Raw genomic sequence first — 26,260 nt, forward strand, 5'->3', positions numbered from 1 at the left:
AAAGAATTGAGGCTCTTAGCTACAACATTAGCACAATAACTTCACCACACAGAAGCCCAGTGGACAGATTTTGACTATACAGTTTCACTCATGTTTAGGTGAAGGCACTGGACTGGATCAATGAGTACACAGCAAAGACATGCAGCCTTCAATGAATGCACATGAAACACTTCCTACAGGGGTAGAGTCTGGTGTCCAACAGATCTAGAAGTGAGCAGAGGTCAGCCCATTAATGGTTCTTCCACTGTTCCAGCAAGTTAAAAGTCTTGTGGCGTTAAGACCCAGCTTCAGGATGAGAGCAGGGCATATCATCCTTCTGAGGTGGGAGAAGTGTTGTGTGTCCTTCTTTGGGTAGGTTTTAGCAGCACTTCTCTCCAGATGACATCGCAGGAAGGAAACAAAACAAAACTTGTACTTGACCAGCCAATTGCATTAAGGTAAATTATACTGACCATGACTGATCATGATGTATAAAATAAATAAAAAGGTAAAACATCCAAGGAGGTGAATACTTTATATAGGCACTCTAAGTGATCTACTTAAGAGTGAACAGCTATTTCTTAATATGTGGAAACCACTCTTGGACTGTCTCCCTGGTGGAACTCTGGATCTGATCAGAAGGATTTTCTCATCTGAACTGGAAACACTCAGGTTACCTACAGTCAGATTAAATCAATTCAAAAGATAAATGGCTACTGGCAGATTGATTATTTATGATACCAACAATAGTAAGTAGCTGTAAGTTACTGTTTGATACTATCTTAAAAAATGAAAAATATGTTGAAAAAACAAACAAGTATATTCATCTTAACAGAATATTTAAGAACTTTTCCTCACCTACAGAATTTGAATTACTGTTATTTTGAGACTGAAACAATTTGAAGCTTGACGTTATTAACAAATCCTGAGGAATGCCAGAGCAAATATTGCCATGAAAGGAGTGAGAGGTAAAAGAGCACCTGTGTGCTGTTAGCATTCAGGGTGGAGAAGGGGGAGTATTAGAGTGGCAGGGGAGAGGAGCATGGCAGAGCAGAGCAGAGGAGACACAGAGCCACACACACACTCCCTAGACAAACATGAGGAGGTTTGTTTGTTTGATCCACCTTCTCTTTTTCATTGATCATTAATTCATTCGGGTTTTTTCCAAGCGTTTGCCCCCCCCATGCATGTCCAGATTGTTGGGTTTTGTTGTTTTAGTTTGGCTGTAGTCGTTGATATTCTTATTTTCTCATTGTTTTCTTTTCTTGATTAAGTAGGTAGTTTCTTTTGGTAAGGTAGTTTTAGTTAGGGTTGGAGGCTGGTCCAATGGCCCATTGCGCGGTTAGCCACGTCCACCCCCCTTCTTTTGTTATTTTTGGCCAACTCCAAACTCTTGTCTGTGTCCTTATATGTTGCTGGTCTCTTTTGTACGAGCCTTATTTTGGTGGTTTAAATTAATCATTGTTAAGAGGCTGTAACAGAACCACCCAAATGGAAAATGCTAAAATTGGAAAGAATTTTAAATTTTGTCCCCGTAAACTAAGATTTTTATGTTGCTTAAAAAATTGGGATAGAAAATGTACAAAAACAAGAGAGTCTCCATTAAACACAATCACTAAGAGTTAGTGGTCATCATTGGCTCTGAGGCCTCAGCCTCACAGTGAGTTGTCCTCAATTTCTCATTTTCATTTGGTTCTGTTGCGCCACCTACTGGTGTCAGTGGTTGTGGTGACTCCTGGGCTTTCACTTTGAACACATCCCATCTCTCAGGAAGCAGACCTTTGTTAAAGAGCACTGAAGCCAGGTAGGAGAAAATCAAGATGGCAGCAAAAGCAGACAGCATGCAGATGGTCCTAACTGGAGCATACTGGACATAAACACCGTCCTCAAGAGTGCATCCTGGGAAGTGTAGGACTGGTGCTAATCCTAGAGATGAGTCCCCACTGAGTATCCTTACAGAAATTCCCACAAGCAAACCCATAACAGCCCCATAACCATTGGAGATGTTGAAGAAGAGGACACAGACGAGTTGAGGGAAGATAACAATGTAGGCTCCTTCACCACTAATGAACAGAAACAGAATGATGCTGCTTTTCAGGATGGTGAGTGATGTACCAGCCACACCCACTACCACCACAGCAGCACGGATCACCCACTGAATCTCTCTGTCTGATGCCTGGAGAAGAAACAAGAGATACAAATGATCAGCTAGAGAGCAAATGATTGAATAAATGTCCCACTGTTCCATTATCTTCTTAATTTTATTTCTGTTCCTTCTTGATCATATCACTTCATATCATTCCAACAAGACTGTACTCCATTTTTCAAATGAATGAGATACACCTGAATGAGATAAGCACAAATTGTAACACTATCTATTCATTTATTGTTGCTTTACAATTCACAAGGATGCATGTTTTCTACCTGAGGCCTCAGGATGCTCTTGTATATGTTCACACTGAAGACAGAAGCTGCAGAAAGCAAAGCAGAGTCAGCTGATGACATCACAGCTGCTGCTACACATCCAATACCAACGATGGAGATGAAAGATGGAGTGAGGTGCTGCAGGGCAAAGGGAAGAGCTAAAGCTGCCTCTCCACGTTCATATGGAGATGGAGAACCATAGGACGTCATGTTCCAATCTGAGACATAAGGGCAGATAAGGAAAAGCTTTAATGAAGTGCTACATTAGAGCCAGGGGGTGGCTTATAAGGCTAAAGCTGCAATTGTTTCCCAAAAGCCCTATATCTTGTTGGTAATTACTTAGACTATAACTCTTACCGTCAGTGGCTGAACATTAGCCAATCAAAGGAAATTGTGTAAATTGTGTAATACTGCTGTCTGTTCTCCTGTCATACCAAGAAACACGGCTATATGGCAAGATACAAAGATACAGTGCAGTGAAGAAGTATTTTCCCCCATTCATGAGGGTTTTTTGCATTTTTATCACACTTAAATGTTTCAGATCATCACACCAATTTTTATATTTCACACAGACAACCCAAGTAAATACAAAATTCATCAAGATGTTTCTTGGCAAATGTGAGACAAGCCTCTGTGTTCTGTTTTTGTCACGGTGGTTTTGACCTTGGAACTCTCCCATGATGCCATTTTTGCCCAGTGTCTTTCTGATGGTTGAGTCATGGACTCTGACCTTAACTGAAGCCAGTGAGGCCTGCAGGTCTTTGGATGTCATTCTGGGTTCTTTTGTGACCTCCTGGATGAGTCATCGTTGCTCTCTTGGAGTAATTTTGGTTGGCCAACCAGTCCTGGGAAGGTTCACCACTGTTCCCAGTTTTCTCCATTTGTGGATAATGGCTCTGGCTGTGGTTCACCGGAGTCCCAAAGCCTTGGAAATGGCTTTGCAATCTTTTCCAGACTGATAGATTCCAATCACTTTGTTTCTCATTTGTTCTTGAATTTCTTTGGCTCGTGGCATGATTCATTTCTTTTTGAGATCGTGTAGCCTACTTTACTTTGTCTGACAGCTTCTATTTAAAGGGATACTTCAACATTTTGGCAAATTCGTCCATTGCCATAATTCCTATAGTCTTAGTAATAGGTTCGTTACCTTCAGTTGTCGGTGCAAGCTGTTTTTAGATCGCCGCTGCCGAGTTCCGACTTGCTCTGCCAACTCAATGTAAGCAGACGGTATTCCGGCTTTCCCTCATCCGAACTCGGCAGCGGCCAATCTAAAAACAGCTTTTAAGTGTGATAAAATGCAAAAAAACTCATGAATCAGAGAGGGGGCAAATACTTTTTCACGGCTCTGTATGCAGGAATAAGTGTGATGAATTTCATTAAAGACTCTCAACCCCATGAGCATGTAAGACACAAGACATCTCACTGCCATCCACAGAGAGTGAATCTGCAACATCATCAAGTTAAAAGGGGGAATTTGCTTCAGGTTAGTGAATGTGTTTGTAGCAGAGTCCATTAATGATTGTTAGCTTGATAGCATCAGCTGTGGTTAGCTCGCATGCTTCGTAAGGCCAAAGAAGAGCTGTTACCAATGAAGAGAGAGTATTGATAAGAGCAACCCATCTGGGTACTTTGCCCAAACGATGTCTGCCCCACTTCTCTCTGGGTGAAAAATATTCCATCAAAATGGGGAAGATTGGGTTGATTCAGAAGCTAAAAATACAAAAAAACATGTGGTTTAACAGTTATTGAGAGCCAAAATGCAATGGTGAGTGAGTCATTGCAAAGTATTGCAAAGTTGTTAACAACTGAAATGGACAAATGGACTGGGCAATACATAACCTGGCAGGTACAATGCATGAAATGTAAAACGATGTAATCCATCAACTTAGACATATATCTACTTGACCTCTCCCCTTATTTATTTATTTATTTATTTATTTTTTGATCTTCTAATTTTTTGTGTTCATATGTTTTGATTTTGTATATGCTTAAAGCTGTATTGTAACAAGCTTTGTATATGTTTGACTGTTAAAAAAAGAAAAGTTTTTAAAGTAGCAAAAATTGTGAATCTTAAAAGACAGAAAAAGCCTTAACTTTGCCTCAGGAGAACAGATGTAAAATACTATCAAATTTCATTCTGTTGTTGTCAGCTTTGAACCTGAACTAGTGAAGGCTTCATGCTTTGGTCTAGTTTAGTTTTCCAGCTAATACCTCCCAGCTACAGTCATTTACAGTCCTCTGTTTCACAATACAAATTCAGATAGGAAAAACAAATATTTTGTTACATTACTGAATGCCAGTAGCAGCAACAGTGAGTCTGACAGTTTGAGAAGAAAACTTCAGAGTTCCTTATTTGTGCTTGTACTCCAAATGGTTCACACACAGCATTCAGTTTAATTTGGGTACTCCTGGATAGGTATGTTTGAATCATTTTACCCAGAATTCTAAGGGGTTAATAGCCCAGCTATAGCCACATTCATGGCCACAACAATGACTGTAGCAAATATGGTTTGACTTCTGTTAAACCATGTTGGAATTAATTCAAGCAAGACAACAGTTTAAACACACCATCAGCAGGTGAATCCATTGTTATGAAGGTATGAATGCCACGTTACACTAAGTGATATCTGGTTCAGCCATTCTAGTACATAGCCTGTCACTGTAAACACTGAACCTGTGATAAAAGAAGGAGATGGAGCTTTGTGGTCAGTGCTAAAGTCAGAGTTCAACAAGCAAAAGCCTGGGATTCAAACTACATTTCTTCTGTCATGAATCACCCTGTTCTATTACTATGATTTAAATCTGCCATCAGCGGGTAGGTCTAACCATGGCAACTGTAGACATGTCAGTACACGACTTTTGTTGTTTCTGAAAAGAAAACAACTCACCACTGTTCTTTGTTCTTTTAAAGACAAAATGTTGTCAAGTTCTGATAGAACTGGTGCTTTAGCAGCATCCACGCTAAGCTCTTCCGCCATAACTGCAGTGGCCTCTTGTTGCTGCTTGCTTACGCCACGACTCTGCCACGCCCGAAAGTACTGCCCCTAAATGCTGATTGGTCCTGTCACCTTCTAACCGGGCCCAAACGGTTCAGATGGGAGCTTTGCAAGATGGATTCAGTGAGAAACATGGAAACGGGTGTATCCATCTGCTCTGTAGTATTTACTCAGTCCTTTGATGTTTTGACAGTCTTCGCCATTCACTAATAATAATAATAATATCTTGAATTTATATAGCGCCTTTCAAGAAACCCAAGGACGCTTTACAGGAACACATAGACATGGACAAACTATGTGAGGGGTAGGATGAGTGTAAGGGGTGGTTTAGTGAAGACTGTAGGCTGTGGTGAACAGGTGGTGCTGCTTCATGAAAAATATGACCTCTGACTCTTTCTCTATGTTAGAGGATTCAAATATGATTACCTGTGGATGCAGCTCCTGCCCCAAGCAGAATGGGAGGTAACCCAAATAAAGGATAGATGAAACCAGCAACAAGACATGTGATCCTGGCTGTGGCTGTGGAGGAGGCTGACAAGGTCCTCTGGTGGAAGCACTGGTATCCCAGACTCCCCAGTGCCTGAAAGTCAAACAGTTTGTCATTGACTTCAGCTGAAATGCATGCCCACAGTATTAAAGCTATGAAATACATGCATCTTATTCCTGGGTGTGGAGAGGTCTTTAATATATTTTACTGAAGCGAAAGCACAGTTACTTTGATTATAGCTCTATAAATCTTCTCAAGTAAAAGTAAGAAGTAATTCATTGAAAGTAAAGTACTGATTGTGTAGTTAAATCTGATGTCTTAGGGGGTTGAAAAGTAAAATATAAGTTTTCCTTTATGTGAAAAGCAGACAATATGACTATTCGACAATGCTGTGTTATTCAAGGTACACATTTTTAGTATACTGTAAGACAGTGCAAATGTAAATTTTGGATATAATGGGGAAAAGTTCCATTTCTTACCTTTCTTCCTGTCTCTTATGTTTTTTGCCCCTTTGCTCTTTAAACAGAATTAAATCAGGTAGTGGTAAACAGAGGTGTCAAAAGTATTCACATTCATTACTTAAGTAGAAGTATAGCTACTTAGGTTTAAAAAGACTTTTGTAGAAGTTGAAGTATCAACTCGAGCTTTTTACTCAAGTAAAAGTATAAACGTACTGGTTTCAAAACTACTTAAAGTATAAAAGTAAAAGTAATGTAAGGGCGAAAAAATGCCATTAAGGATAAAAGTTTACGCCGCACCACAAGGGCCTATAGGGCACTACCTCACCTCCCCAAAAAACATTTTTCTAACGGCCATAATGACTATAATGTTACATTAAAATATTAATGTTGAAAAATTTAAGCCACATTTATGCCGATTGAAAATAAACGCATTTTAGTACAATGCAAATACATTCAAGAACCATATATGTGTACTACCAACCTCCTCACTGGTGCTTGGTTGGGACATTTCGCTCGAGTTCTCCTGAGTCTCTGCCACGGACATCTTCGTACTAGGCTACATATGTCTGCTATTCTCTTGCTGGAGTGTGACTTGATTTGTGTCGTGTGCAGGTGCGATGGTTCGTGTACAAACCAATAGGGTGTCAGAACTGTATTATGTTTATACTTCTCATCCAACCACAATCAAATTCTCTCTATCCGCATGACAAGATTTATCTGGATAGGTTTTTGGGTTCTTTGTGTTTTTTTGAACGATGACAAGCCGTAATGAAAACAAGCTGAAATGAAATAGCAGTAACAAGACGATTTTTAAAATGTAAGGAGTAGAAGGTACAGATAATTGCTTGAAAATGTAAGGAGTAGAAGTAAAAAGTAGGCTGAAAAATAATTACTCCAGTAAAGTATAGATACCCAAAATTTCTACTTAAGTAAGGTAACAAAGTATTTGTACTTAGTTACTTGACACCTCTGGTGGTAAAGTCTTCCCCTACAAAATGGGACAAGCCTTTGTGTTCCTCATGCTACTGATGGTATTTATATAAACAAATGAGGCAACAATACTGGACATTTCTACTTTTAGCATTTTTTAAATGCTTGTCAAAATTATTGAATACAATAGCTCACATCTTCAGGTTTTACAAAATGACTTCAGGCTTTTCTAACAGCAAACAAAAATTCAAACCAATCTGATGAACCCCCTTGAAGTAAATTCTGGAAGGAACCTGGGAAATGGCTTCATTTCCAATTTCTTAAAGACCCTGTAAAGTAAAATCCAAAGTTTGTGTCTTAACACACTAGATATGTTGGAATATGGTTGCTGTAAACATGTGAAAACGCTGAGATCTAAATGTGACTAAATTCTCGATTTGGTGTGTTAGAAAGTTTTTAACCTCTTTCCTGGCTGGATTTCATGTGGGCGGGGCAAAAATGTGGGATCATGATGTCACGAGCCCACAGTAGGGAATGACCCCGCCCCTCTAACACTACAATATAAAATCACAGAGCAGTTCATCTCAGTACAGTCTGTTATTAGCTGATGTCACTGCCTTTATTGAAAGTTAACAGTCAGTTAAATGTTGTTCTATTGTTTATTGTGGGGTAAATTTGCCAAATTTATCAGCCACTGTAGTCCGTGGATCATTAAAAATATCATAACAGAGATTTGAGCCAGAAAACATACTTTGTCTCTTCTCTGGCACAGAATGAGGCAGCTGTGCTCTGATCAAAATGTCCAAATGTTCAGATTGTAACATTTTTTTAATCGGAGAGGACTGAATTTCTTCTGAGTGGGCGTGGCTTCATCTTATTCAACAGACAGGCCCACACTATCTTCAGTTTCATAAACTTGGAGATGTTTTCGTTGACTGAAATTTGATTTAGGAGTTCATAACACAGTCACCTGTCATACAACAAACCTAAATACAGATTCATTTTCACTTCACAGGGTCTTCAACAAAAAATTAAAAATGGCAGGCTCCCTGTTAATTTGGCGATATTGGTCCCTGAGGCTTTTTTGTAGGTCCTGCTGTGCTGAATATGTGTACCAAAATTTAGGTCTCAGTTAAACAAGGTGGGGGGCTTATGTTTTTTAAATATTGTAGGGATTGCCACTGAGCCCTTAAGCCACGCCCAGTTACAAAACCAAAACAAGTCATATCCATTTACCAAAGGATTTTTTTCTACCAAATTTGATAACTCTGCAAGGGTTTTTACCCCTCAAAAAATTACTTCCTGTTTCATGGTTGCAACAAATCGCCATGGCAACCACGTCACAGACAGACTGTTAAACTTGGCAGTCATGATTCCCCCAATATTTTAACACAAATTGAATTCAAAAGATGTGGGATGTTTTCATTTATTGTAGGATTTGTAGGTGATTTAGTGAAAACACTACTTCATGCTGCCACATGGAGGCGCTATGTTTTAGAGAAAAATGTTCTGGGACCATTTGTTCAGGCATGCATTTCCAATAAGCATACAAATCTGGTTCAGTTACAATGATGTTCAGGTGAGTTATAAGAGTTTGACTTTTTCTAGTGGGACAGAACTGCTAAAGTTGTAATTTAACACGATGCCCCTCCCCAGTACTTCAATGAAAATTAGCAGATATTGAGTGCTGGCATGTTGATATGTTCAGACATGCACTGAAACTGAGATGGTAGATTTAGATCTGTTTTGGCAAAGTATATTTCCATTACAGTAAAAACCTATGTTTTGGAAAGATAGCTGACTTCGAGGAGCTGCCATGGCCATGCCTTTCGACTAATTAGAAAGTCCTAAATAACTTTTGAGCTAAAACATTTGTACTTGCTCTATACCAAAGATGAAGTTGTTTGGATGAACGCCCTCAGACAAGTTCATTCAAATACGACCCCTTAAATATGCCTTGTTTTACAAAAAAAAAAAAAAAAATCCAAATGGCCGACTTCCTGTTTGATCTATGATATGGATCCAAGAGGCTTTTTTGTGCGTCCTGATATGACACACATGCCTTCAAATGTTCAAAATCCTGGGCTGAATCTGCTGGGGGGCCTGAATTTTTAATGAACTTGTAGGGTCACCATTGAGCCATTAGGCCACACCCACCATCACACATTATATCAATTATCTCAGCATGCTAATGAGATATTTTTTTGCCAAGTTTCATTGCTTTACACGCACCATGAGCCCCTGAAAATTGTACTTCCTGTTTCATGGCGAACAAAAAATCCCCAGGGCCACACCTTTTTACGTCAACTTCTGGCCCTTGTATTTGCATAATGTCAACTCTTTGGGAACTGCCTGAGTGAATTTCAGCATGATTTGACCAATTGACTTTTGGCTAAGCCACGCCCCCTCCACTCACTCGGACAAACAATGAACATTCAGTGACAGACGCTATGGCAGGTGTCACAGTAGGAAACATTTCACAGGAGGCCATTGATGATTTTTGGAGACAGAAAGATCACATATCATCTAGAAGTCACCAAATGGGTCTTAACTACGCATTGGAGGGATCTATTCATCATTTTATTTTCGAGAAGGTTGATAAAAAGCTTCAGTTACAAGCCAATATTTAAAGGTCCCAGTGCAAATGTGATAAACCACATCTCATTGCCATCACAATCTCAGACCACAAGATAGAGAATCAGAATCAAAGTGCCACTGAAGTTAAGGTTTTTGGCTCAGGATATGAGAAAAATATAACGGCCTTTTTACTGTCTTTATCAAGAGTGTCTCTCTGTTAGGCTGGTGCTACAGTATTTTGTAATGGGTTTGGTCGGGGTGCCAGTCAGAGTCGTGTCTGACAATTTAGAAATAAACAAAAGTTTCTTTTTACCCGCACAAAACAATAATTCACACTCAACAGTGGAAATGCAATGCAGTATAAATGAGTAATATCAGCAAACAGTTCAGCAATGCAGAATAACCAAGCAAACCAAGGCAGAGTTTTCAAATTATATTCAATGCAGGCACAAGAAGCAACAGGCACAAAAAATAAACAAAACCAAACAATGTATGTGTGCATGGGTGCGTGTGTGCGTGTTAGTTCAACTCTCTCAGTTCAGTTCAGTTCAAAAGGCAAGTCCGTTCCGGGTTTTCCAAACAAAAATCAACATCCAGTCCAGTTCACAACAAAAATCCAGTCCAGGTTTCACCACAGACCCCCCAAAACCCTCCACAATCCAAAATAAACCAAAACACCAGCGTCTCTTTCCGTCGTCACAACACAGAAATAACACACACTGGGCACTCACGGTACCGCTGCGCGGTCAATAGCCAGTCAGGTCAGTCGGACTTCGTTTGCTCCTCGGGCAAACCCTCAGGATTCCTGCCCAGAGAGGATGAGATGCTCCTTCCGATGACTCCACACAGGAAAGTAACACAATAATCTTTCATCTGACGCGGACCCAGGTCCGAAGGGCACAAGCACAAAAATGAAGGCGAACACGGCGAACACAATGGAGATGCAGACTTTTACAGCACAACTATGGCAAGTAGCCGGCTACCTCCTCACTTCCAGCCAACCCGAGCAGCCTCAGGCCGTCATGCTAATACACTTCCTGGAGGAAGAGTTTGGACTGCGCGGGGAAAACTGGGTGAGTGGGGATTGGTGGTGGATGACTTGTGGGTGTGGAGGAATGAACTCGTGATTGATTGTGCACAGGATGGTGGGGGCTGTGTGATGATGAATGTGGATGCAGGAATGCTACACTTTATATTGAATCATTCAGCATAACGTTTGCCAACCTTTGTTATCTCAGCTATTACAGATAAGTTAACGAAGCTAAGCTCCAGAAGTTAACGTTAGTTTAACTAGAGCCCTTTGGACAACAGCTAACAATGATGTACAATCACCAAAGAACAAAAACTACAACAAAAAATGCCAATGAACTTCCAACAAACAACGTGATACAACAAACAACGCAGCTAGGAGCTAACGTTAGGCTAACTAGCTAACGTTAGAGATGTTAAAGATAACCTTTTATTTCTTTCCAGCAAAGTGACAATATGCTGCCTCAAATACCATGTTGGCTTACCTCAGAACAGATGTTAATTTTATCCACGTTGAGTTGATGTTGTGGTCTACCGCAAAACTTTTATCCAAAGAAGACACTTTCCTCAGTTTAGATGTGGTTTAGGAAAGGGTAAAAAATACACTCCATCGCCTAGCCTCTCTGGATACCTTGTGTTGGAGTCGCACGTACCCCATGAACACCATTTGACCATTTTTAAACTTAAAATCTCAAAAAAACCCTCATAAAACCAGATAAAAACTGACTTTCTCCTATTCATTTCAGTGGACGTCCAGGCAGCCGATGTCCAAGTGTGTTGGAGTGGCTATAAGCACTGTGATTGGCTCATCATGTTTGAGGGTGGGACTTAGCCATAGGTCAATTATGTAGGTACTAGATTGTGCAATTCAGAAGAAGTGGCTTTCCCCTACCAGAGGGTGGCACTGTTATCAGGCACATGAAATTTGTCTAAGATACAATGATGTATTTCAGAGTTATGACTGTTTAAAAGTTTAGGGCAGAGACAAAATGTCGACGTGAATGTGTTTGTCGCCCTCACAGATTTTTACACAGACATAAATCCACTTCTTTAGGCCTTCATGACACAAATTTGAATTGGATATCTTCAAAGGACTTTAAACAGCAACTTGTGCCATAAGTCTTGACATTTCCTGTCACTACTAGGAGGTGCTATGGTCTATAAAAATTATAACCATATGACTTTGTGCAGACATGGACCCTCCATAAACACAGGAGGATTGAGCCTGATTGGACAATGCACAGCTGAGTTATAAACAACCTCCTATTTGTCAAAAAATATTGCAAATTTGAGGGCTTGCCACAGCCACATCTTTTGACTTATGAACATGTCCAAAGGATCCTGTCATTATCCATGTCTCATCTAGCTCAGTGCTTAGTACAAGTCAGTTGGATCAAATCCCTTGGACTATTTGCTCCTCTTCAGTACAAGAGATAGGAGCTCTGTGGGCGCTACACTTGGACACCCCCGAAGGGATTACCACTGACCATTCGCCAGACGCCAACAGGTGGCAGCAGAGAAATGTGTTCCCTTATTTGAGACACACAGCTTAAGTCATGTAACCTGACACACCAGTGTTTCACACATCCATCTGGAAAACCTTCAATATAAGCGTTTGGGAAAGGGCAGAGGATTTGAAAAGAACTCGGAGTGTGATTGGATGAACGTCCTGTCCATCACATCTTTACGGGCCAATCAGTGCAACAAAACATGTGACGTAGCCGCTACCAAGGTGCGCGTGCGCAGCTTCCAAGGAATAATGCAAACCATGGCGACTGTAGACATGTTGGTACACGAATTTTGTGTTTTTTGAAAAGAAAACAACTCACTGCTGGTCTTTGTTCTTTTAACGAAGAAATGTCATCAAGTTCTGATAAAACTGGCGCTTTAGTAGCATCCAAGCTAAGCCGCACCTGAAAGTACTTCCCCCTCGTCGCTGATTGGTCCTGTCATTTACTAACCGGGCCCAAATGATACAGACAGGAGATTTGCAAGATGGATTCACCAGTGAGAAACAAGGAAATGGGCTTATCCATCTGCTTTGCAAGGTTATAAGTCATGGGCCATCGTGGTAAATTGCTGGCTCTCTGCAAGAAACTGCACCTGCGTTCGTTGTGTAGCTCATCCAGAGATGCTAGGAGGACAGTTAGCAAAATGCAACAAGAAAACTCTGCCAAGTGTTAAAAATTAAAGCCTTTTGAGAGGAGGACATTGGAGGAGAAACTTAGAATTCAAGAGCTTTTTGGACATCCTGGTATAGAGCAAGAAGGATTGGCTAGCTGGATGCATCAGATGAATGCTTTTTGTTGTTTTCCCTGTCTGCTTTTTCAAACATATGGATCAGACTCAGACTGGATTCAGTTGGGTAATACCTGTTTAAAGCTTTTTTTTTTTTTTTTGTTGTAGATTACAGTCATACATGCATTTGGTAAATGTTTGTAGCTCATTAACATGCCATATTAGAGTGATAATAAATAAGTAAATTAATCAATAAATAACTAAAAGGTTTTTTGTTGTAATAGTTGGGTTAAGCACAGCAATTGTCATTCCCTCTGACCCTCTGAGTTTTTGAAACAGAAATGTCCAGCCTGATTTTGAATGGCTGTCCTGCTTATTTTAGTTCTCATGCTGCCGTCAGAATAACTTCAGGTTTTTTTTGGTTTTTTTGTTTGTCTGTTGTAGATTTCAGTCAGAAATGCCTTGGGTAAATGTTTGTAGTTTATTAACATGGCTTATTGAACTAGTAATAATAAGTAAGTATATCAATGAATAATAGTTTTGTTTAACATTTTTGCTGCATTCAGGTCTGGCATATATATATATTTTTTTACTAACCCTCCTGTTGTCCTCGGGTCAATTTGACCCGATTCTGAAATTTAAAACGCCATAACTTTGGTTTTCTTCCATATAATTGCCTAAAAATGACAGGGATGATTCCATGCTATGCTCTTTGAAGGCAAAATAATTTTTGAAAATTTCTGTTGAACTATATGTGTTTAAAATAAATTTATAGCATCTGTTGTCTTCCCGGGTCAATTTGACCCGGCCAAATTTATTGGTGCAATGGGTGACAGTATTACACTTTCCAGTGTAATACCCCCCCACCCCCCACCCCACCATACATGGCAATCACAACTTTTGATTGCCATGTATGGGGCTACACATACACACACACCCCCACTCTCACACACACATGCAAACCCACACCCACACCCACACACTCGTACACAACTCAACAGGTATCCCAACTCTCAGATATGCCTTAGCTTTAAGGACAACACAAAAGATACACATTTGTAAAGATGTACATTTCACGTCTTTGTTGCTCTACCCTAACTGGGGACAGGATGACAATAAACAAAATATACCACAAGATGACAATAAACAAAATATACCACAAGATGACAATAAACAAAATATGCCACAAAAGAATATACAAAATATTCCTTTCTCCAACTGGGGGCAAGAAAACAAATAAATATTTCTTTCTGCAAATGGGGACAAGAAAACAAATGAATATTTCTATCTGCAACTGGGGACAAGATAACAAATGAATATTTCTATCTGCAACTGGGGACAAGATAACAAATGAATATTTCTATCTGCAACTGGGGACAAGATAACAAATGAATATTTCTTTCTGCAACTGGGGACAAGATAACAAATGAATATTTCTATCTGCAACTGGGGACAAGATAACAAATGAATATTTCTATCTGCAACTGGGGACAAGATAACAAAGAATAATTCTATCTACAACTGGGGACAAAATAACAAATGAATATTTCTTTCTGCAACTGGGGACAAGATAACAAATGAATATTTCTATCTGCAACTGGGGACAAGATAACATCAAAATATTCCTTTCTCCAATTGGGGACTAGAAACAATAAACAAAATATACCTTTCCCTGGTTGTACTTTGACAAACATGTTATAATTTCATGTCAACTAGGTTTATCATTTATAATTCAAGCATTATAAAAAGAAGAAGTTCAAAATATGTGGTAATGAGTTATATGAAGTTGGCTGAAAATATGTAACATGGAATGATGGGATCCCTTACACGCTTTATAAACACTCAAACTAGATGGATTGATATGACCTGGGAGGACAACAGGTGTGTATATTTGCTGCCATTGAAAAAATTTAAATGCTTTCAAAACAATATCCTGACTAAACTCTGACATATAACAGTCTGTGATAATGCATCCATTTTTGTGGCTCTTGTCCTAGCCATAGTCAAAATAATTCACAATTCACAATAAGTCTATCATACCATAAATAACAAAAATAAGTGTAATATATATATCAATGTGTTGGAAACAAGTTCACTAAAAAGACTAAACCAAAAAAATTGGTAACCATTTTATACCTTACGCTTTTAAGCTGTCAAAACAGACCGGGTCAATTTGACCCGGGAGGACAACAGGTGTGACTATTTGCTGCAATTAAAAAAAATTTAAAATCTTTCAAAACAATATCCTGACTAAACTCTGACATATACCAGGCTGTGATATTCCATCAAATTTTGTACCTCAGATCATAACCATTGTTAAAATAATTCAAAATTTCTGCTTTAATTTCATTCAAAAATGAGGTATAATTTCATGTAAATGGGGTCTATCATAACATAAATAATAAAAATAAGTGTAATATATATATCAATGTGTTGGAAACAAGTTCACTAAAAAGATTAAACAAAAAAATTTGGTAACCATTTTATACCTCATGCTCTATAAGCAGTCAAACAAGACCGGGTCAGTTTGACCCGGGAGGACAAAAGGTGCGTAGTAAAAACGAAGACAACAGGAGGGCTAATTCAGTCACTACTGAAGCAGTGTCTGTTTGCACATTATCACCCATGCCAATGAAATCGGCAGGGGGTTATGTAAAGAGTTCCGTATCTTTGTTTGTTTGTATGTGTACAAGATAACTTGAGAACGGAAAGTCGTATATTCACCAAACTTTCAGGGAATATTGGGATCATGACAGGGAAGAATCGATTACATTTTGGTGATGATCCGCGCACCCGTTTGGTTTTTCTCGGACTTCAAAATTTTGAACACCATAGTAATCAATGGGAGCATGAGTTCCTCAGTGGCGCTGCTTAGGTGCGGGTCTGCTGCCTCAGATGGCCATTCTAGTTTCTTTTGTAAATGTTTGTATTTAAAATAAAAATTCACCTAGCACTTAAACATTAAGTTAAAAATTTAAGTTGACTATGAAAAGATGACAATGTTCATCCAACCAAGCTGAATTTTGGTATACTTATAGAAGAGACATGAACGATCAAGTTATTCAGCTTCTGTACAAAACTCATAGGGTGTGGCCAAGGCAAGCCCTCAAATTTGCATATTTTTCAAGAAACAGGAAGTCATTAATATCTCAGCCGTGAATAGTCCAATCTGACTCAAACTCCCTGTGTAAAATGAGGGACCGGCCATGTACACATTCACATGGCTAAAATTTGTACAGATAATGGCGCCTCCTTGCGGTGGCAATAAATACCATGTTTTATGTTTGAAACTAGGGGGGATACACCTCAAATAAATGTCAGGAAGCCGTTAAGATGTTAGTGCAGCACTGTACAAAAACCTGTGAGTTTTGGATCTGTTGCGGGATGGCAAACATCAATTTTATTTTTTGCCCTAAATTTTGAAGAGTTATTACTCAGCTGAATTTGATCATGCCTTAACAAGATTTTATGTGCTTGATAAGAGCATGCACCCAAACACATTGGCAATTGTACTTTTCAAAAAAATTTACAGCGCCACTTTGTGGTAATAGAAAGAAAATTGCTTCTGATTAATCATTTCCCATTTCACTCTGGTTGGTCAAATCTAACTCAAATTCACTCAGTCACATCCTAACATCTGTACCTTCATTTTTGTAGACTATCAAAAGTGTACGCTTAACGGTGATGCCATGGCGATATTTTGTTCGGCAGAAAACAGGGATTAGTTTTTTTCATGGGCTTAACGTACTTGTAAAGACATGAAACTTGGTATGAATCATGCCCAGAGGGACCTGAGATGAATGATATGAATTTTGTTGGTGGGCGTGACTAAATGACTCAGTGGTGCCCCTTCCAATATTTCAAAAAAGCAGCTCCTGTAGCACACTGTATTGATCCTATCACCTTCATCTTTGGTGCAGTATAAGATGAGCCTTAGAGGATTAAAAGTTAGCAAAATGTTGTACCAAACTCAAATGACGTGGCCATGGCAGCTCATGACATTTAGGTGTCATTCTATGTCATAATAGTGGCTAGCCCTCACAAAAAAATATCCCATTAATTACAAGATTGGCCGAATCCTGCTGAAGTTTTCTCATATGACTCCCAAGGCATTGACCTTCAGAGGCTCTAGAGGTCCAAAGTGTACAAGAAAAGGCGTGGGGATTTTTTGTTTGCCTTGAAACAGGAAGTGGTTATTTTTATATACTTAACATTCTTTCACACCCATGAAACTTGGTGGAAAAATTCAACTTGAGAGCCTGAAAAGAAATATATGACTGAAGCTGGGGAGTGTGGCCAATTGGCTCAGTGGCACCCCCGAGAAAATTTAAATAAAAAATCAGCACACCTTTTTAGGTAGGATTGTGAAATCTGGTATACATAGATATCATGCCAGGATCTACAAAAAAGCAATTTAGACCTATGTTGTAAAAACTACAGGAAGTCTGCCATTTTGAATTTTTGTACAGATATTGGTCAAAGTTGTCATTTCCAGGGGTCATTCTAGCATTATCTCCTCTGAGAAACTGTTCCAATATACTTCTTCTTTGGTGTAAAATAAGAAGAGCCCTGGAGGATTAAAAGTCAGCAAAATGTTGTACCAAGCTCAAAGGGTGTGGCCATGGTGGCTCTTCAAAATCAAATGTTTCTCCATGTCATTAAAGTGGCTTGTTCTCACAAAAATCCCATTAACTACAAGACTGGCTTACACATACATGAAGGTCAAAAGTCTACATCAAAAGGTGTGGTCAAGGGAATTTTTTTTGTTCGCCATGAAACAAGAAGTAGTTTATTCCATATCCTGAACATACTTGTACAGCCATGACAGTGGAAAAATTCCTTGTGAGAAACTGGGAAGAAGGATATAGCTTAAGCTGGTGGGTATGGGCTATTGGCTCAGTGGCACCCCCTTGAATTTTTTAAAAATCAACCCCTGCACCACTTTTATCCTAGGATTTTGAATTTCGGTATGCATATGTATCATGTCGGGACCTACAATAAAGCAATTTGGACCCATATTGCAAAATCAACAGGAAATCTGCCATTTTGAATTTTGTTTACAGATATTGATCACAGTAGTCATCTCCAGAAATAATTCATTACATGGTTGGCCAAATCCTGCTGGAATAAAGTTCCCAAGATATTTACCTTATACATATTTGAAGGTCAAAAGTTTATGTTGTAAATAATAATTCCAAGCAGATCCTCAGATTTGGTCCTTGCTCAAATGTAGAGGTCAAGAGTTTTTACTTAAAAAGTCGTGTCCATGAAAACATTTCATCCTTTATGTAACAGAAAGTATAAATTACCTCGGGCTAGAATGACTTTTAGAACTGTCAAACTTTGCATGAACAATACCCAGTAGAAAATTGAAATGATTGATAGGATTATTGTCGGTGGGTATGGCTTATTGGCTCTGTTGCATCCTTGCAGCAGGTTGGTGTAGTGTCCTTTGTAATGATCTTTTTTTTAATATTCCATTGTTGGACCCCTATAAATGGTAATTAAATGCAGTATAGGAAAATTTCTCCTTTCAGAGTAAAAGTGGCATCAATATTAAAATTTACTGTAGTGACTTACTTATTGGATGATCAGATATGAGTAAAAAGGTGAAGGTTCGAAACATAAACTTGTAAAATTCTCAATTTAGAAAAAGCAAGCTTTCTTGAATTAGATCCCAGTCCAGAGCTAAAACCCCAAAATTTCTATTGATGTTCACTGTATTGTATTATTATTTTTTTAATTGTCTGACAAATGTATCTTCTCTGACACCAAGACCTTTAAAATAGTTTGGCTGAAACCCTAAGGTTGTCTGATTAAATTAATGATGTATGTCACTTGATGGTGACTGCAAACAAAAACGAAATTACAGCCGAGTTAGGCCCCAAGTCTAAGTGTTTCAGGATTAAAGCATAACTGTTAAAGACACCAACCAGTTAAACACTTCTTTGACCCAACAGGCTAATATGACTTAATCTCACAAATTTTCCTCTTTGACTATTCCTTTATGCCAACAAAGCATATTTGTCCTGGTGCCAGCAGTTGGTAGTAAACAATCTTCCATGCAAGATTTTCCTTGGTCACCCAACATTACATTTTTAACTCTGTGCTTTCAATTAATACTGTGTCTTAAAGATGAGAACTGATGGCTGTTTCACAGTTCAGTTTGGACAGACATCACTGCAACTGGTTATTGTTTCTGATGAGGCCACAACACAGAATGTACTAAGACCCGAGGCGCACAGAGGTGCAAGGGCCTGTTCAGTACTGCTTGCAGCCCTATTTTAAATATTTGTTCACCAACCATACAAACGCAGATTTTTTTTAAAAGGCATAATAATGTAACTTAACCCTCGATGTAGTACCATCTTTTGTTATACCTTACATACATAACATATCAAATTGGGATTTTGTTGGAGTGCCCTTGAAGAAAAATGCACTAGCCACCACTGTTTAGTAACATTAAAAGTGATCTATAGATACATTTTATGCAGTTCAACACCTTGATAAAAAAATGTTTCTTCCTTACAAAGAATAAGAAATCATCAACAATCCTCCAGGCCGTTTTCAGTTCTGGCGTTCCGATCCAGGGAGCGTGTAAGGTGTTGTTCATCAACGTCTGGCTGATGTCCAGAGTGTATGGGCTCATCAAAACAAAGGGAACACAAACCCACTGCAGAGACATTTAACCATGTAAATGACAAACACAAAACTTTTAAGGTCTCCATTTTGAATTTTTATCCTGTGTGTTTTTCTCGGAAATAAAAGAAGAGCCTGACACTATTAAAAGAACTGCAAACTCACCAAACCAAAGAATATGAGGAAGAGCTGTATAATATCTGTGTAGGCCACAGAGTAGAGGCCTCCCAGCAGCGTGTAGATGATGGCAACAGCAGCAGAAATCCAGATGCAAACAGCAAAAGGTAAATCCAAGACCACATTCATGATTCCTCCTATGAACATTTTCATAAGAATTAGCATTTCAGCATTTGCAGCTCATTTTTTGTAGTTTTATCTACATAATGTAAAGAGGAATCCCCACCCACATCAAAGTAAAATTCTTACACATACTCACCTAAACCAATGAGTGTATTGGGTACCCATGTCAGATCAACAAAAACTGAAACCAGGCTCAGTCCAGCTGTCAGTGTTTTTCCATACTTCATGTTGAAAGGGTCCAGCATTGTTGTACAACGTCTTTCTCTCATTGGCTTGGTAAATACCATACCAACTTCAAAATGGACAAGAAAAATCCAAGTTAGAGCTATAAAGTGTGAGTGATGAATCTTATGACTTCTAAATCAATTCTTAAAGACCCCAAGAGTTGGTTGTTAATGATGTGATCATCTCAAACACAGGTTGAGTATGTTGTTAGGTCCCATTTTACCACTGACAACTTATTTAAGCCAGATAATTCAGAAATATGTCCTAAAGTGACAGAGAAGTTTGGATGTCATCCAGAAGTTAGTTAATTATATGTTTGCAAGGTTCTTTGTATTTGTTCTTCCTGAATACCAGAGACAATCTTCTTTCTCTCTGACTTACTCCTCTCACTGGAAACTGCCTGCTGCTTTCTGAAAGACTGCTGACACCACTATACAAGGTGCCGCAACATTAACCCTCTAGAAACAGGCGTGTACAGTGTATCTCTGGCAGCCACAAAGAAATCTCCCTTAAAATCAACTTTCACAAGGTTTACCACTGAGTGGACATTTATGAGGGTGGACAAACTAGAGAGTCAAGTGGCTTTCATTTATTATGCACTTTTGATCCCTCCTACTTATTTGGGATTAGTAGCACCTGATAAGAATAAGAACTAAACATTGCACCTCAAAAATAAGTAGTTTAAGAAAATGAGGACAGTGGGCCTGTTTTACAATCTAACACAATAAAGACACCATTATTTAACATGTTATGAATAATTTTACCAGATTGGTGCAAAAAAAGAGTTTGAAATATCCTGAAAGAAAACAAGCATTTAATCCCTATTATTTTCTTCATACCTGCATTGATAAACACTCAAGGTACACACTTCTACAATTTTAACACTTGAATCTTGCTTTCTAATTTTACAGTTTCCTCTTATTTTTTGTCTTCCAAATTTGTCACTTCTGAAAAAAAGTGTTATGAGAAATAGAAATAAATATAAAATGCTTTTCTATTTTGTTTAGGTCTATCTGCTATTTTTATATATATATATATATATATATATATATATATATATATATATATATATATATTTTCCCCCATTTTTTAAAATTAAGGATATATATTTTACTAAACATTTTTAAGTATTAATTTTGGACATTTCTCTATTTGTAATTATATTTTGTGTTCCAAATTTGTTACTACTGAAAAAAAGTTTCAGGAGAAAATATAATGATCATAAAAGCTTTGTAGATTTTGTTTAGATCCACATACTGACAACAGTTTTTAGCATGCCATAAATTTAATTGCCATATTTACATTAAACATTTTTAAGAATAACTTTTGGACATGTCTCTATTGTGTAATCATATTTTGTATTGTAAATGACAGAAATATTTGAATTGGCTTCAAAGATTCAATCCACATTAAACTAAACATCATCAAAATATTGTAATTAATGGTTCAATTTATTTTATTTATTTATTTATTTGAGAAATAATGTCATGTTATGTTGGTGACAGCACACTTTTGGTTGTAACAGTAGTGTAATTGGAAAAAAGTCTGTGAATAAATGTGTTTTTTCTTACTTCATTTTGAAATAAGAGGGGTTTTTTTTTACAGAACATCTATCTATCTATCTATCTATCTATCTATCTATCTATCTATCAACAGTCCTCTCCAAAAGTATTGGATGGTAGGCCCATTTACTTTATTTTTGCTGTAGACTGAAAACAACTGGGTTTGACATCAAAAGATGAATATGAGACAAGATATCAACATTTCAGCTTTTATTTCCAGGTATTTCCAGTGCTGTCTGTGGGTGAAAAACAAGCGATTGTGAAGCTGAGAGAAGATGGAAAATCAATCAGAGCCATTGCACAAACATTAGCCATAGCCCGTATAATCATTTGAAATGTTCTAAAAAAGAAAGAAACCACTTGAGTGCTAAGAAACAGATGTTGAATGGGTAGACCAAGGAAAACAGCAGCAGTTGACATCAGAAACATTGCGAGCACTGTGAAGAAAGACCCTAAAACAACTGTTAGTGACATCAACAACAACCTCCAGAGGACAGGAGTGAAGGTATCACCATCTACTGTTCACAGAAGACTTTATGAACAAAAGTACAGAGGCTACACCAGACGATGCTAACAACTCACTTGCAAGAAGAATAGGAAGGCCAGGCTGGAACTTGCCAAAAAAAATAATAAGACCATCCTCAAACATTCTGGGACAGAGTTTTATGGACTGAGGAGACAAAGATGAACCTTTACCAAAGTAATGGGTAGGCTAAAGTTTGGAGGAAGAAAGGATCTGGTCATGATCCCAAACATACAAGCTCATCTGTGAAACACAGTGGAGGTAATTTCATGGCTTGGGCTTGCATGGCTTCTTCTGGGATGGGCTCATTAGTCTTCATTGATGATATATCATGTGATGATAGCAGAAATGAACTCAGAAGTCTTCAAAAACATTTTATCTGCCAATTTAAAGAAAGATGCAACTAATCTGATAGGGAGACCCTTCATCATGCAGCAGAGAATGACCCAAAACACACTGCCAAAACAACAAAGGAGTTTATCGGGGGCAAAAGGTGAAAGGTTTTAGATTGGCCAAGTCAATCCCTAGACTTGAACCCTAGAGCATGCATTTTAGCTGCTAGAGAGTAGACTGAAGGGTGTAATCCCCCAAAACAAACAATAATTAAGGCCTTGTCCACACGGAGACGTAAAAGATATATTGCCGTTTCATTTTGGAAAAGTTTGGAAAAGTTTCAGGAACCACTGAAACGACTGAAAACGCTGTAGTACATATGCTAAGCCTGTAAGTGGTGCTGTAACGCTGCCACAGAAATTCACCAAAGTAGAAGAAGAATATCACAGAAAACTAACACAAACTTTCTCCTAGTTGCCCTTCTGGTTGTTCTCTGCGTTGGATTTAAGAATATATGGTGTATGCATTTCGCGGTGGTGGTAAAGGAGCATCAGATTTTGCTGTAAAAGCCATAACAAGCTGAGTAGCTTCTGCAGCATGAACACAACCCTGTAGTCAGCCATTAATGTTTTGGCCGGACCTGTGCAGGCACCTTAAGAGAGCTACACTCTATGTGACTTAATCGTTTCAAGCAAGATGTAGATAGGCATCCATACGAAGACGAAATGGTAGTTGTATATGGATTTATGCACTCTGGGTCCCGGTTTCAAAAAGTATTGTTTACAGTCACACGAAACGCCGTTTCCGTGTGGATGAAACACTGATCCGACAAAAAACTTTTGCATATACACCTGAATTGGTTTCCATGTGGAAAGGGCCTGAAAGAGGCTGTGGTGAAAGCCCGGAAAAGCATCACAAAAGAAGAATGGAAAGGTTTGGTTATGTCAGTGGGTCACAGGATTGATGCAGTTACTGCAGGCAAAGTATTTGCAACTAAATATTAAATCTTAGACTTATAATAGATTAAAGTGAATATCTGCTCCAATACTTTTGTGCATCTAAAAATGTGGTGTTCCATTACTAATTAAGCTATCTCCTGAGATGTTTATCCTATCCAAATGTAAATACCTGGAAATGAAAGCTGAAATGTTGATCTCTTGTCTCATAGTCATCTTTTTGTGTCAAACCCAAATGTATTCAGTCTACAACAAAAATAAAGGAATTGGGCCCACCAATCCAATACTTTTGGAGGGGACTGTATCTATCAATCTAACTGTCTGTCTGTCTGATACAGAAGCTACAACTCATCTGTGGTAATTGTGGAAATATCAAGTAGTGTTCTCTTGCATTTCTCCACTGTCATCAGGGAATGAGGAAGAGGAGGACATCTGCTAGCAAACGAAGATGACTGAAGTGTGAGTGTGTCGTATTTATAGTTTTTTACTCATTTTTTATTAATAACAGGCTGACAGGATAAGTATCCAAACAAACCTCAAATTTGTAATTTCAGACATGGATATATCCCCCCAGAGATCAAAGGCGGGCAGACGAACTACCGTAAAATACCAAATAATCGCCGGGTGTGGCAGTATATTTTGACAAATAAACGCCTGTTCCAAATAAATGCCGGGTGTAATTTCTTTACAGCTCCAATATGTGACTGATATGAGATGAGAACCGTATAGAATCAACTCCCAACTCCCCCTCCCTTCCTGTTCTTCTCCCTGTTTGAGCTCCATAGCTCCGCCCCTCTCTTTAAGTACCTCCTCGCAGATGAGAATTTCCGCTGAATTGAATACTCAAGGTGGCAAAGCGCTCGTGGAGTGATTTTGCTCTGCTTTTCCACTGAAATCAACGGCCGAATCACAGGCAAGAAAACACTTCATCAAATCATGAACAAATTCTACACAGGACCGAACACCGCCGTAATTCCGCCATTGAATCAACTTCTTACTGAGCAGAGATATGGAAGCTACAGCGGCCAATAGCAACGCTTCATCTGACCTGAGCCTGATTGGCTGCGAATACTAGCTTCCTCATTGGCTGGGGCACCCCCGTCCCTTGCTGGTTTTCTCAAGTGAGATAGCAGCGCCATGCCCCGGTGTAGCCAAAAAATAAAAAAGTACGACATTAACTTTAAACTGTCTGTCGTCAACTTTGTGTTTGTTTGGTTCCTTACCAGTATTTAAAGTGTTTAGAGAGTGCTGAGTTGACAGAAGAAGACAGAAGTATAGCTATGGTACTGTAATCTTGACTTAAAAAAATGTAAAAGTGATATTCATACTGGTGTAAATAAATAGTTTGATTAAATTTACCATATTTTTCCAATTTTTGCTAAGCAAGATTTTTGTGAGAAAGGAATTAAACGCCTGTTCCAAATAGCCGCCTAGTCCCGAATAAACGCCTGGTCTGCTCAGTGATTGAGACAAATAAACGCCCGGGCTATTATTTGGTATTTTATGGTAAACACCTACTTCCGTAGGTTTGAAGAGATATCTGCCCCTCCCCAAGTTGTGTCAGCCCTGCAGCAGCCCCCCTCCTCTGATCACCCAGCACTTTGCCCAAGTACCCCCCTCACCTCCCCCCTACAGTATTCAGTTCACTACCACCACCTCCACCCACCACTGTACCTTCCAGCCCCACATCTACACCTCAAGACACACAGCCCCCCTGCTCCAACCTGTCCCTCACACCTCTCCAGGTGAGAAACCAGCTGAGGAGGATAAAGACAAGGAAGGCTGCAGGACCGGACGGCCTCAGTTCCAGGCTCCTCAGGTCCGGCTCAGACCAGCCGAGTGGGATCACTGGACATCTGTTCAACCTAAGCCTGAAACTGGGAAGGGTGCCACTCTTCTGGAAGACGTCCTGTATGGTACCTGTGCCAAAGACCCCACATCCCAAGGATCCTAGCTGCTACAGGCTGGTGGCTGGTAGAGGGAAAAAAAACAGCCATGCAGCTCATCTGCTGGCAATCAGACCCGGGTCTGCTGGCAATGGGAAAGGAGTCACTTGCCAATTGTTAGCGGGTTTACCCGTGTTTAAAAAACACACTTGGGGCACAGGTGGCAGAATGGATAAGGCGCACGCCCCATGTACACGGGCGGCCCGGGTTCAAATCAAGCCTGGGGCCCTTTACTGCAGGTCTCTCTCCGCTCTCTTCCCTGTTTCCGACTCTAACCACAGTCCTCTCCTCTATCAAATAAAGGCACAAAATGCCCAAAATAAACCTAAAAAACAAACCCAGGCTTTTACACACTAATTTTAGTGGGAAAGCGGTATTAGTGATAGGATGCTAAACCCAAAGTGTGTGAAGGAAAGGTATTGCAGGTCTTTCCTTCCTGCAGCTGTTAGGCTCCACAACAGGAACTGCTCTCCACCACACCAAATCTATATCCAACCTGTACATAACTGTTTGGAAATACTATTATATTTCATAAGTTGACATTTTTATATTCCATATTTTTCTATTTTTGTATTTATTAGTGCTATTGTAATACTAATTTTATTTGTCCTCTATTTCTATTGTGTTTCTGTTGCCAATGGCCTGCTTTGTTTGC

The 26,260-nt window shown here is 39.0% G+C and overlaps 1 protein-coding gene across 1 annotated transcript in view; it reads right to left on the reverse strand.

Moving 5' to 3' along the window:
• Positions 1-1,399: 1,399 nt before the first annotated feature.
• LOC121511403 (high-affinity choline transporter 1-like) overlaps positions 1,400-26,260 on the reverse strand; it is a 28,561-nt gene continuing 3,700 nt past the window's right edge. Inside the window, exons 3-8 of the mRNA XM_041790068.1 lie at positions 20,197-20,352; positions 19,926-20,074; positions 19,651-19,794; positions 5,826-5,979; positions 2,404-2,621; positions 1,400-2,155 (exon numbers count right to left, since the gene is read on the reverse strand). Coding sequence (XP_041646002.1) covers positions 1,595-2,155; positions 2,404-2,621; positions 5,826-5,979; positions 19,651-19,794; positions 19,926-20,074; positions 20,197-20,352 — 1,382 coding nt within the window. The 3' untranslated portion in view covers positions 1,400-1,594. The remainder of the gene's footprint in view (positions 2,156-2,403; positions 2,622-5,825; positions 5,980-19,650; positions 19,795-19,925; positions 20,075-20,196; positions 20,353-26,260) is intronic.

Source organism: Cheilinus undulatus, linkage group 6 (assembly GCF_018320785.1).
Source record: "Cheilinus undulatus linkage group 6, ASM1832078v1, whole genome shotgun sequence".
Lineage (NCBI taxonomy): Eukaryota > Metazoa > Chordata > Actinopteri > Labriformes > Labridae > Cheilinus > Cheilinus undulatus.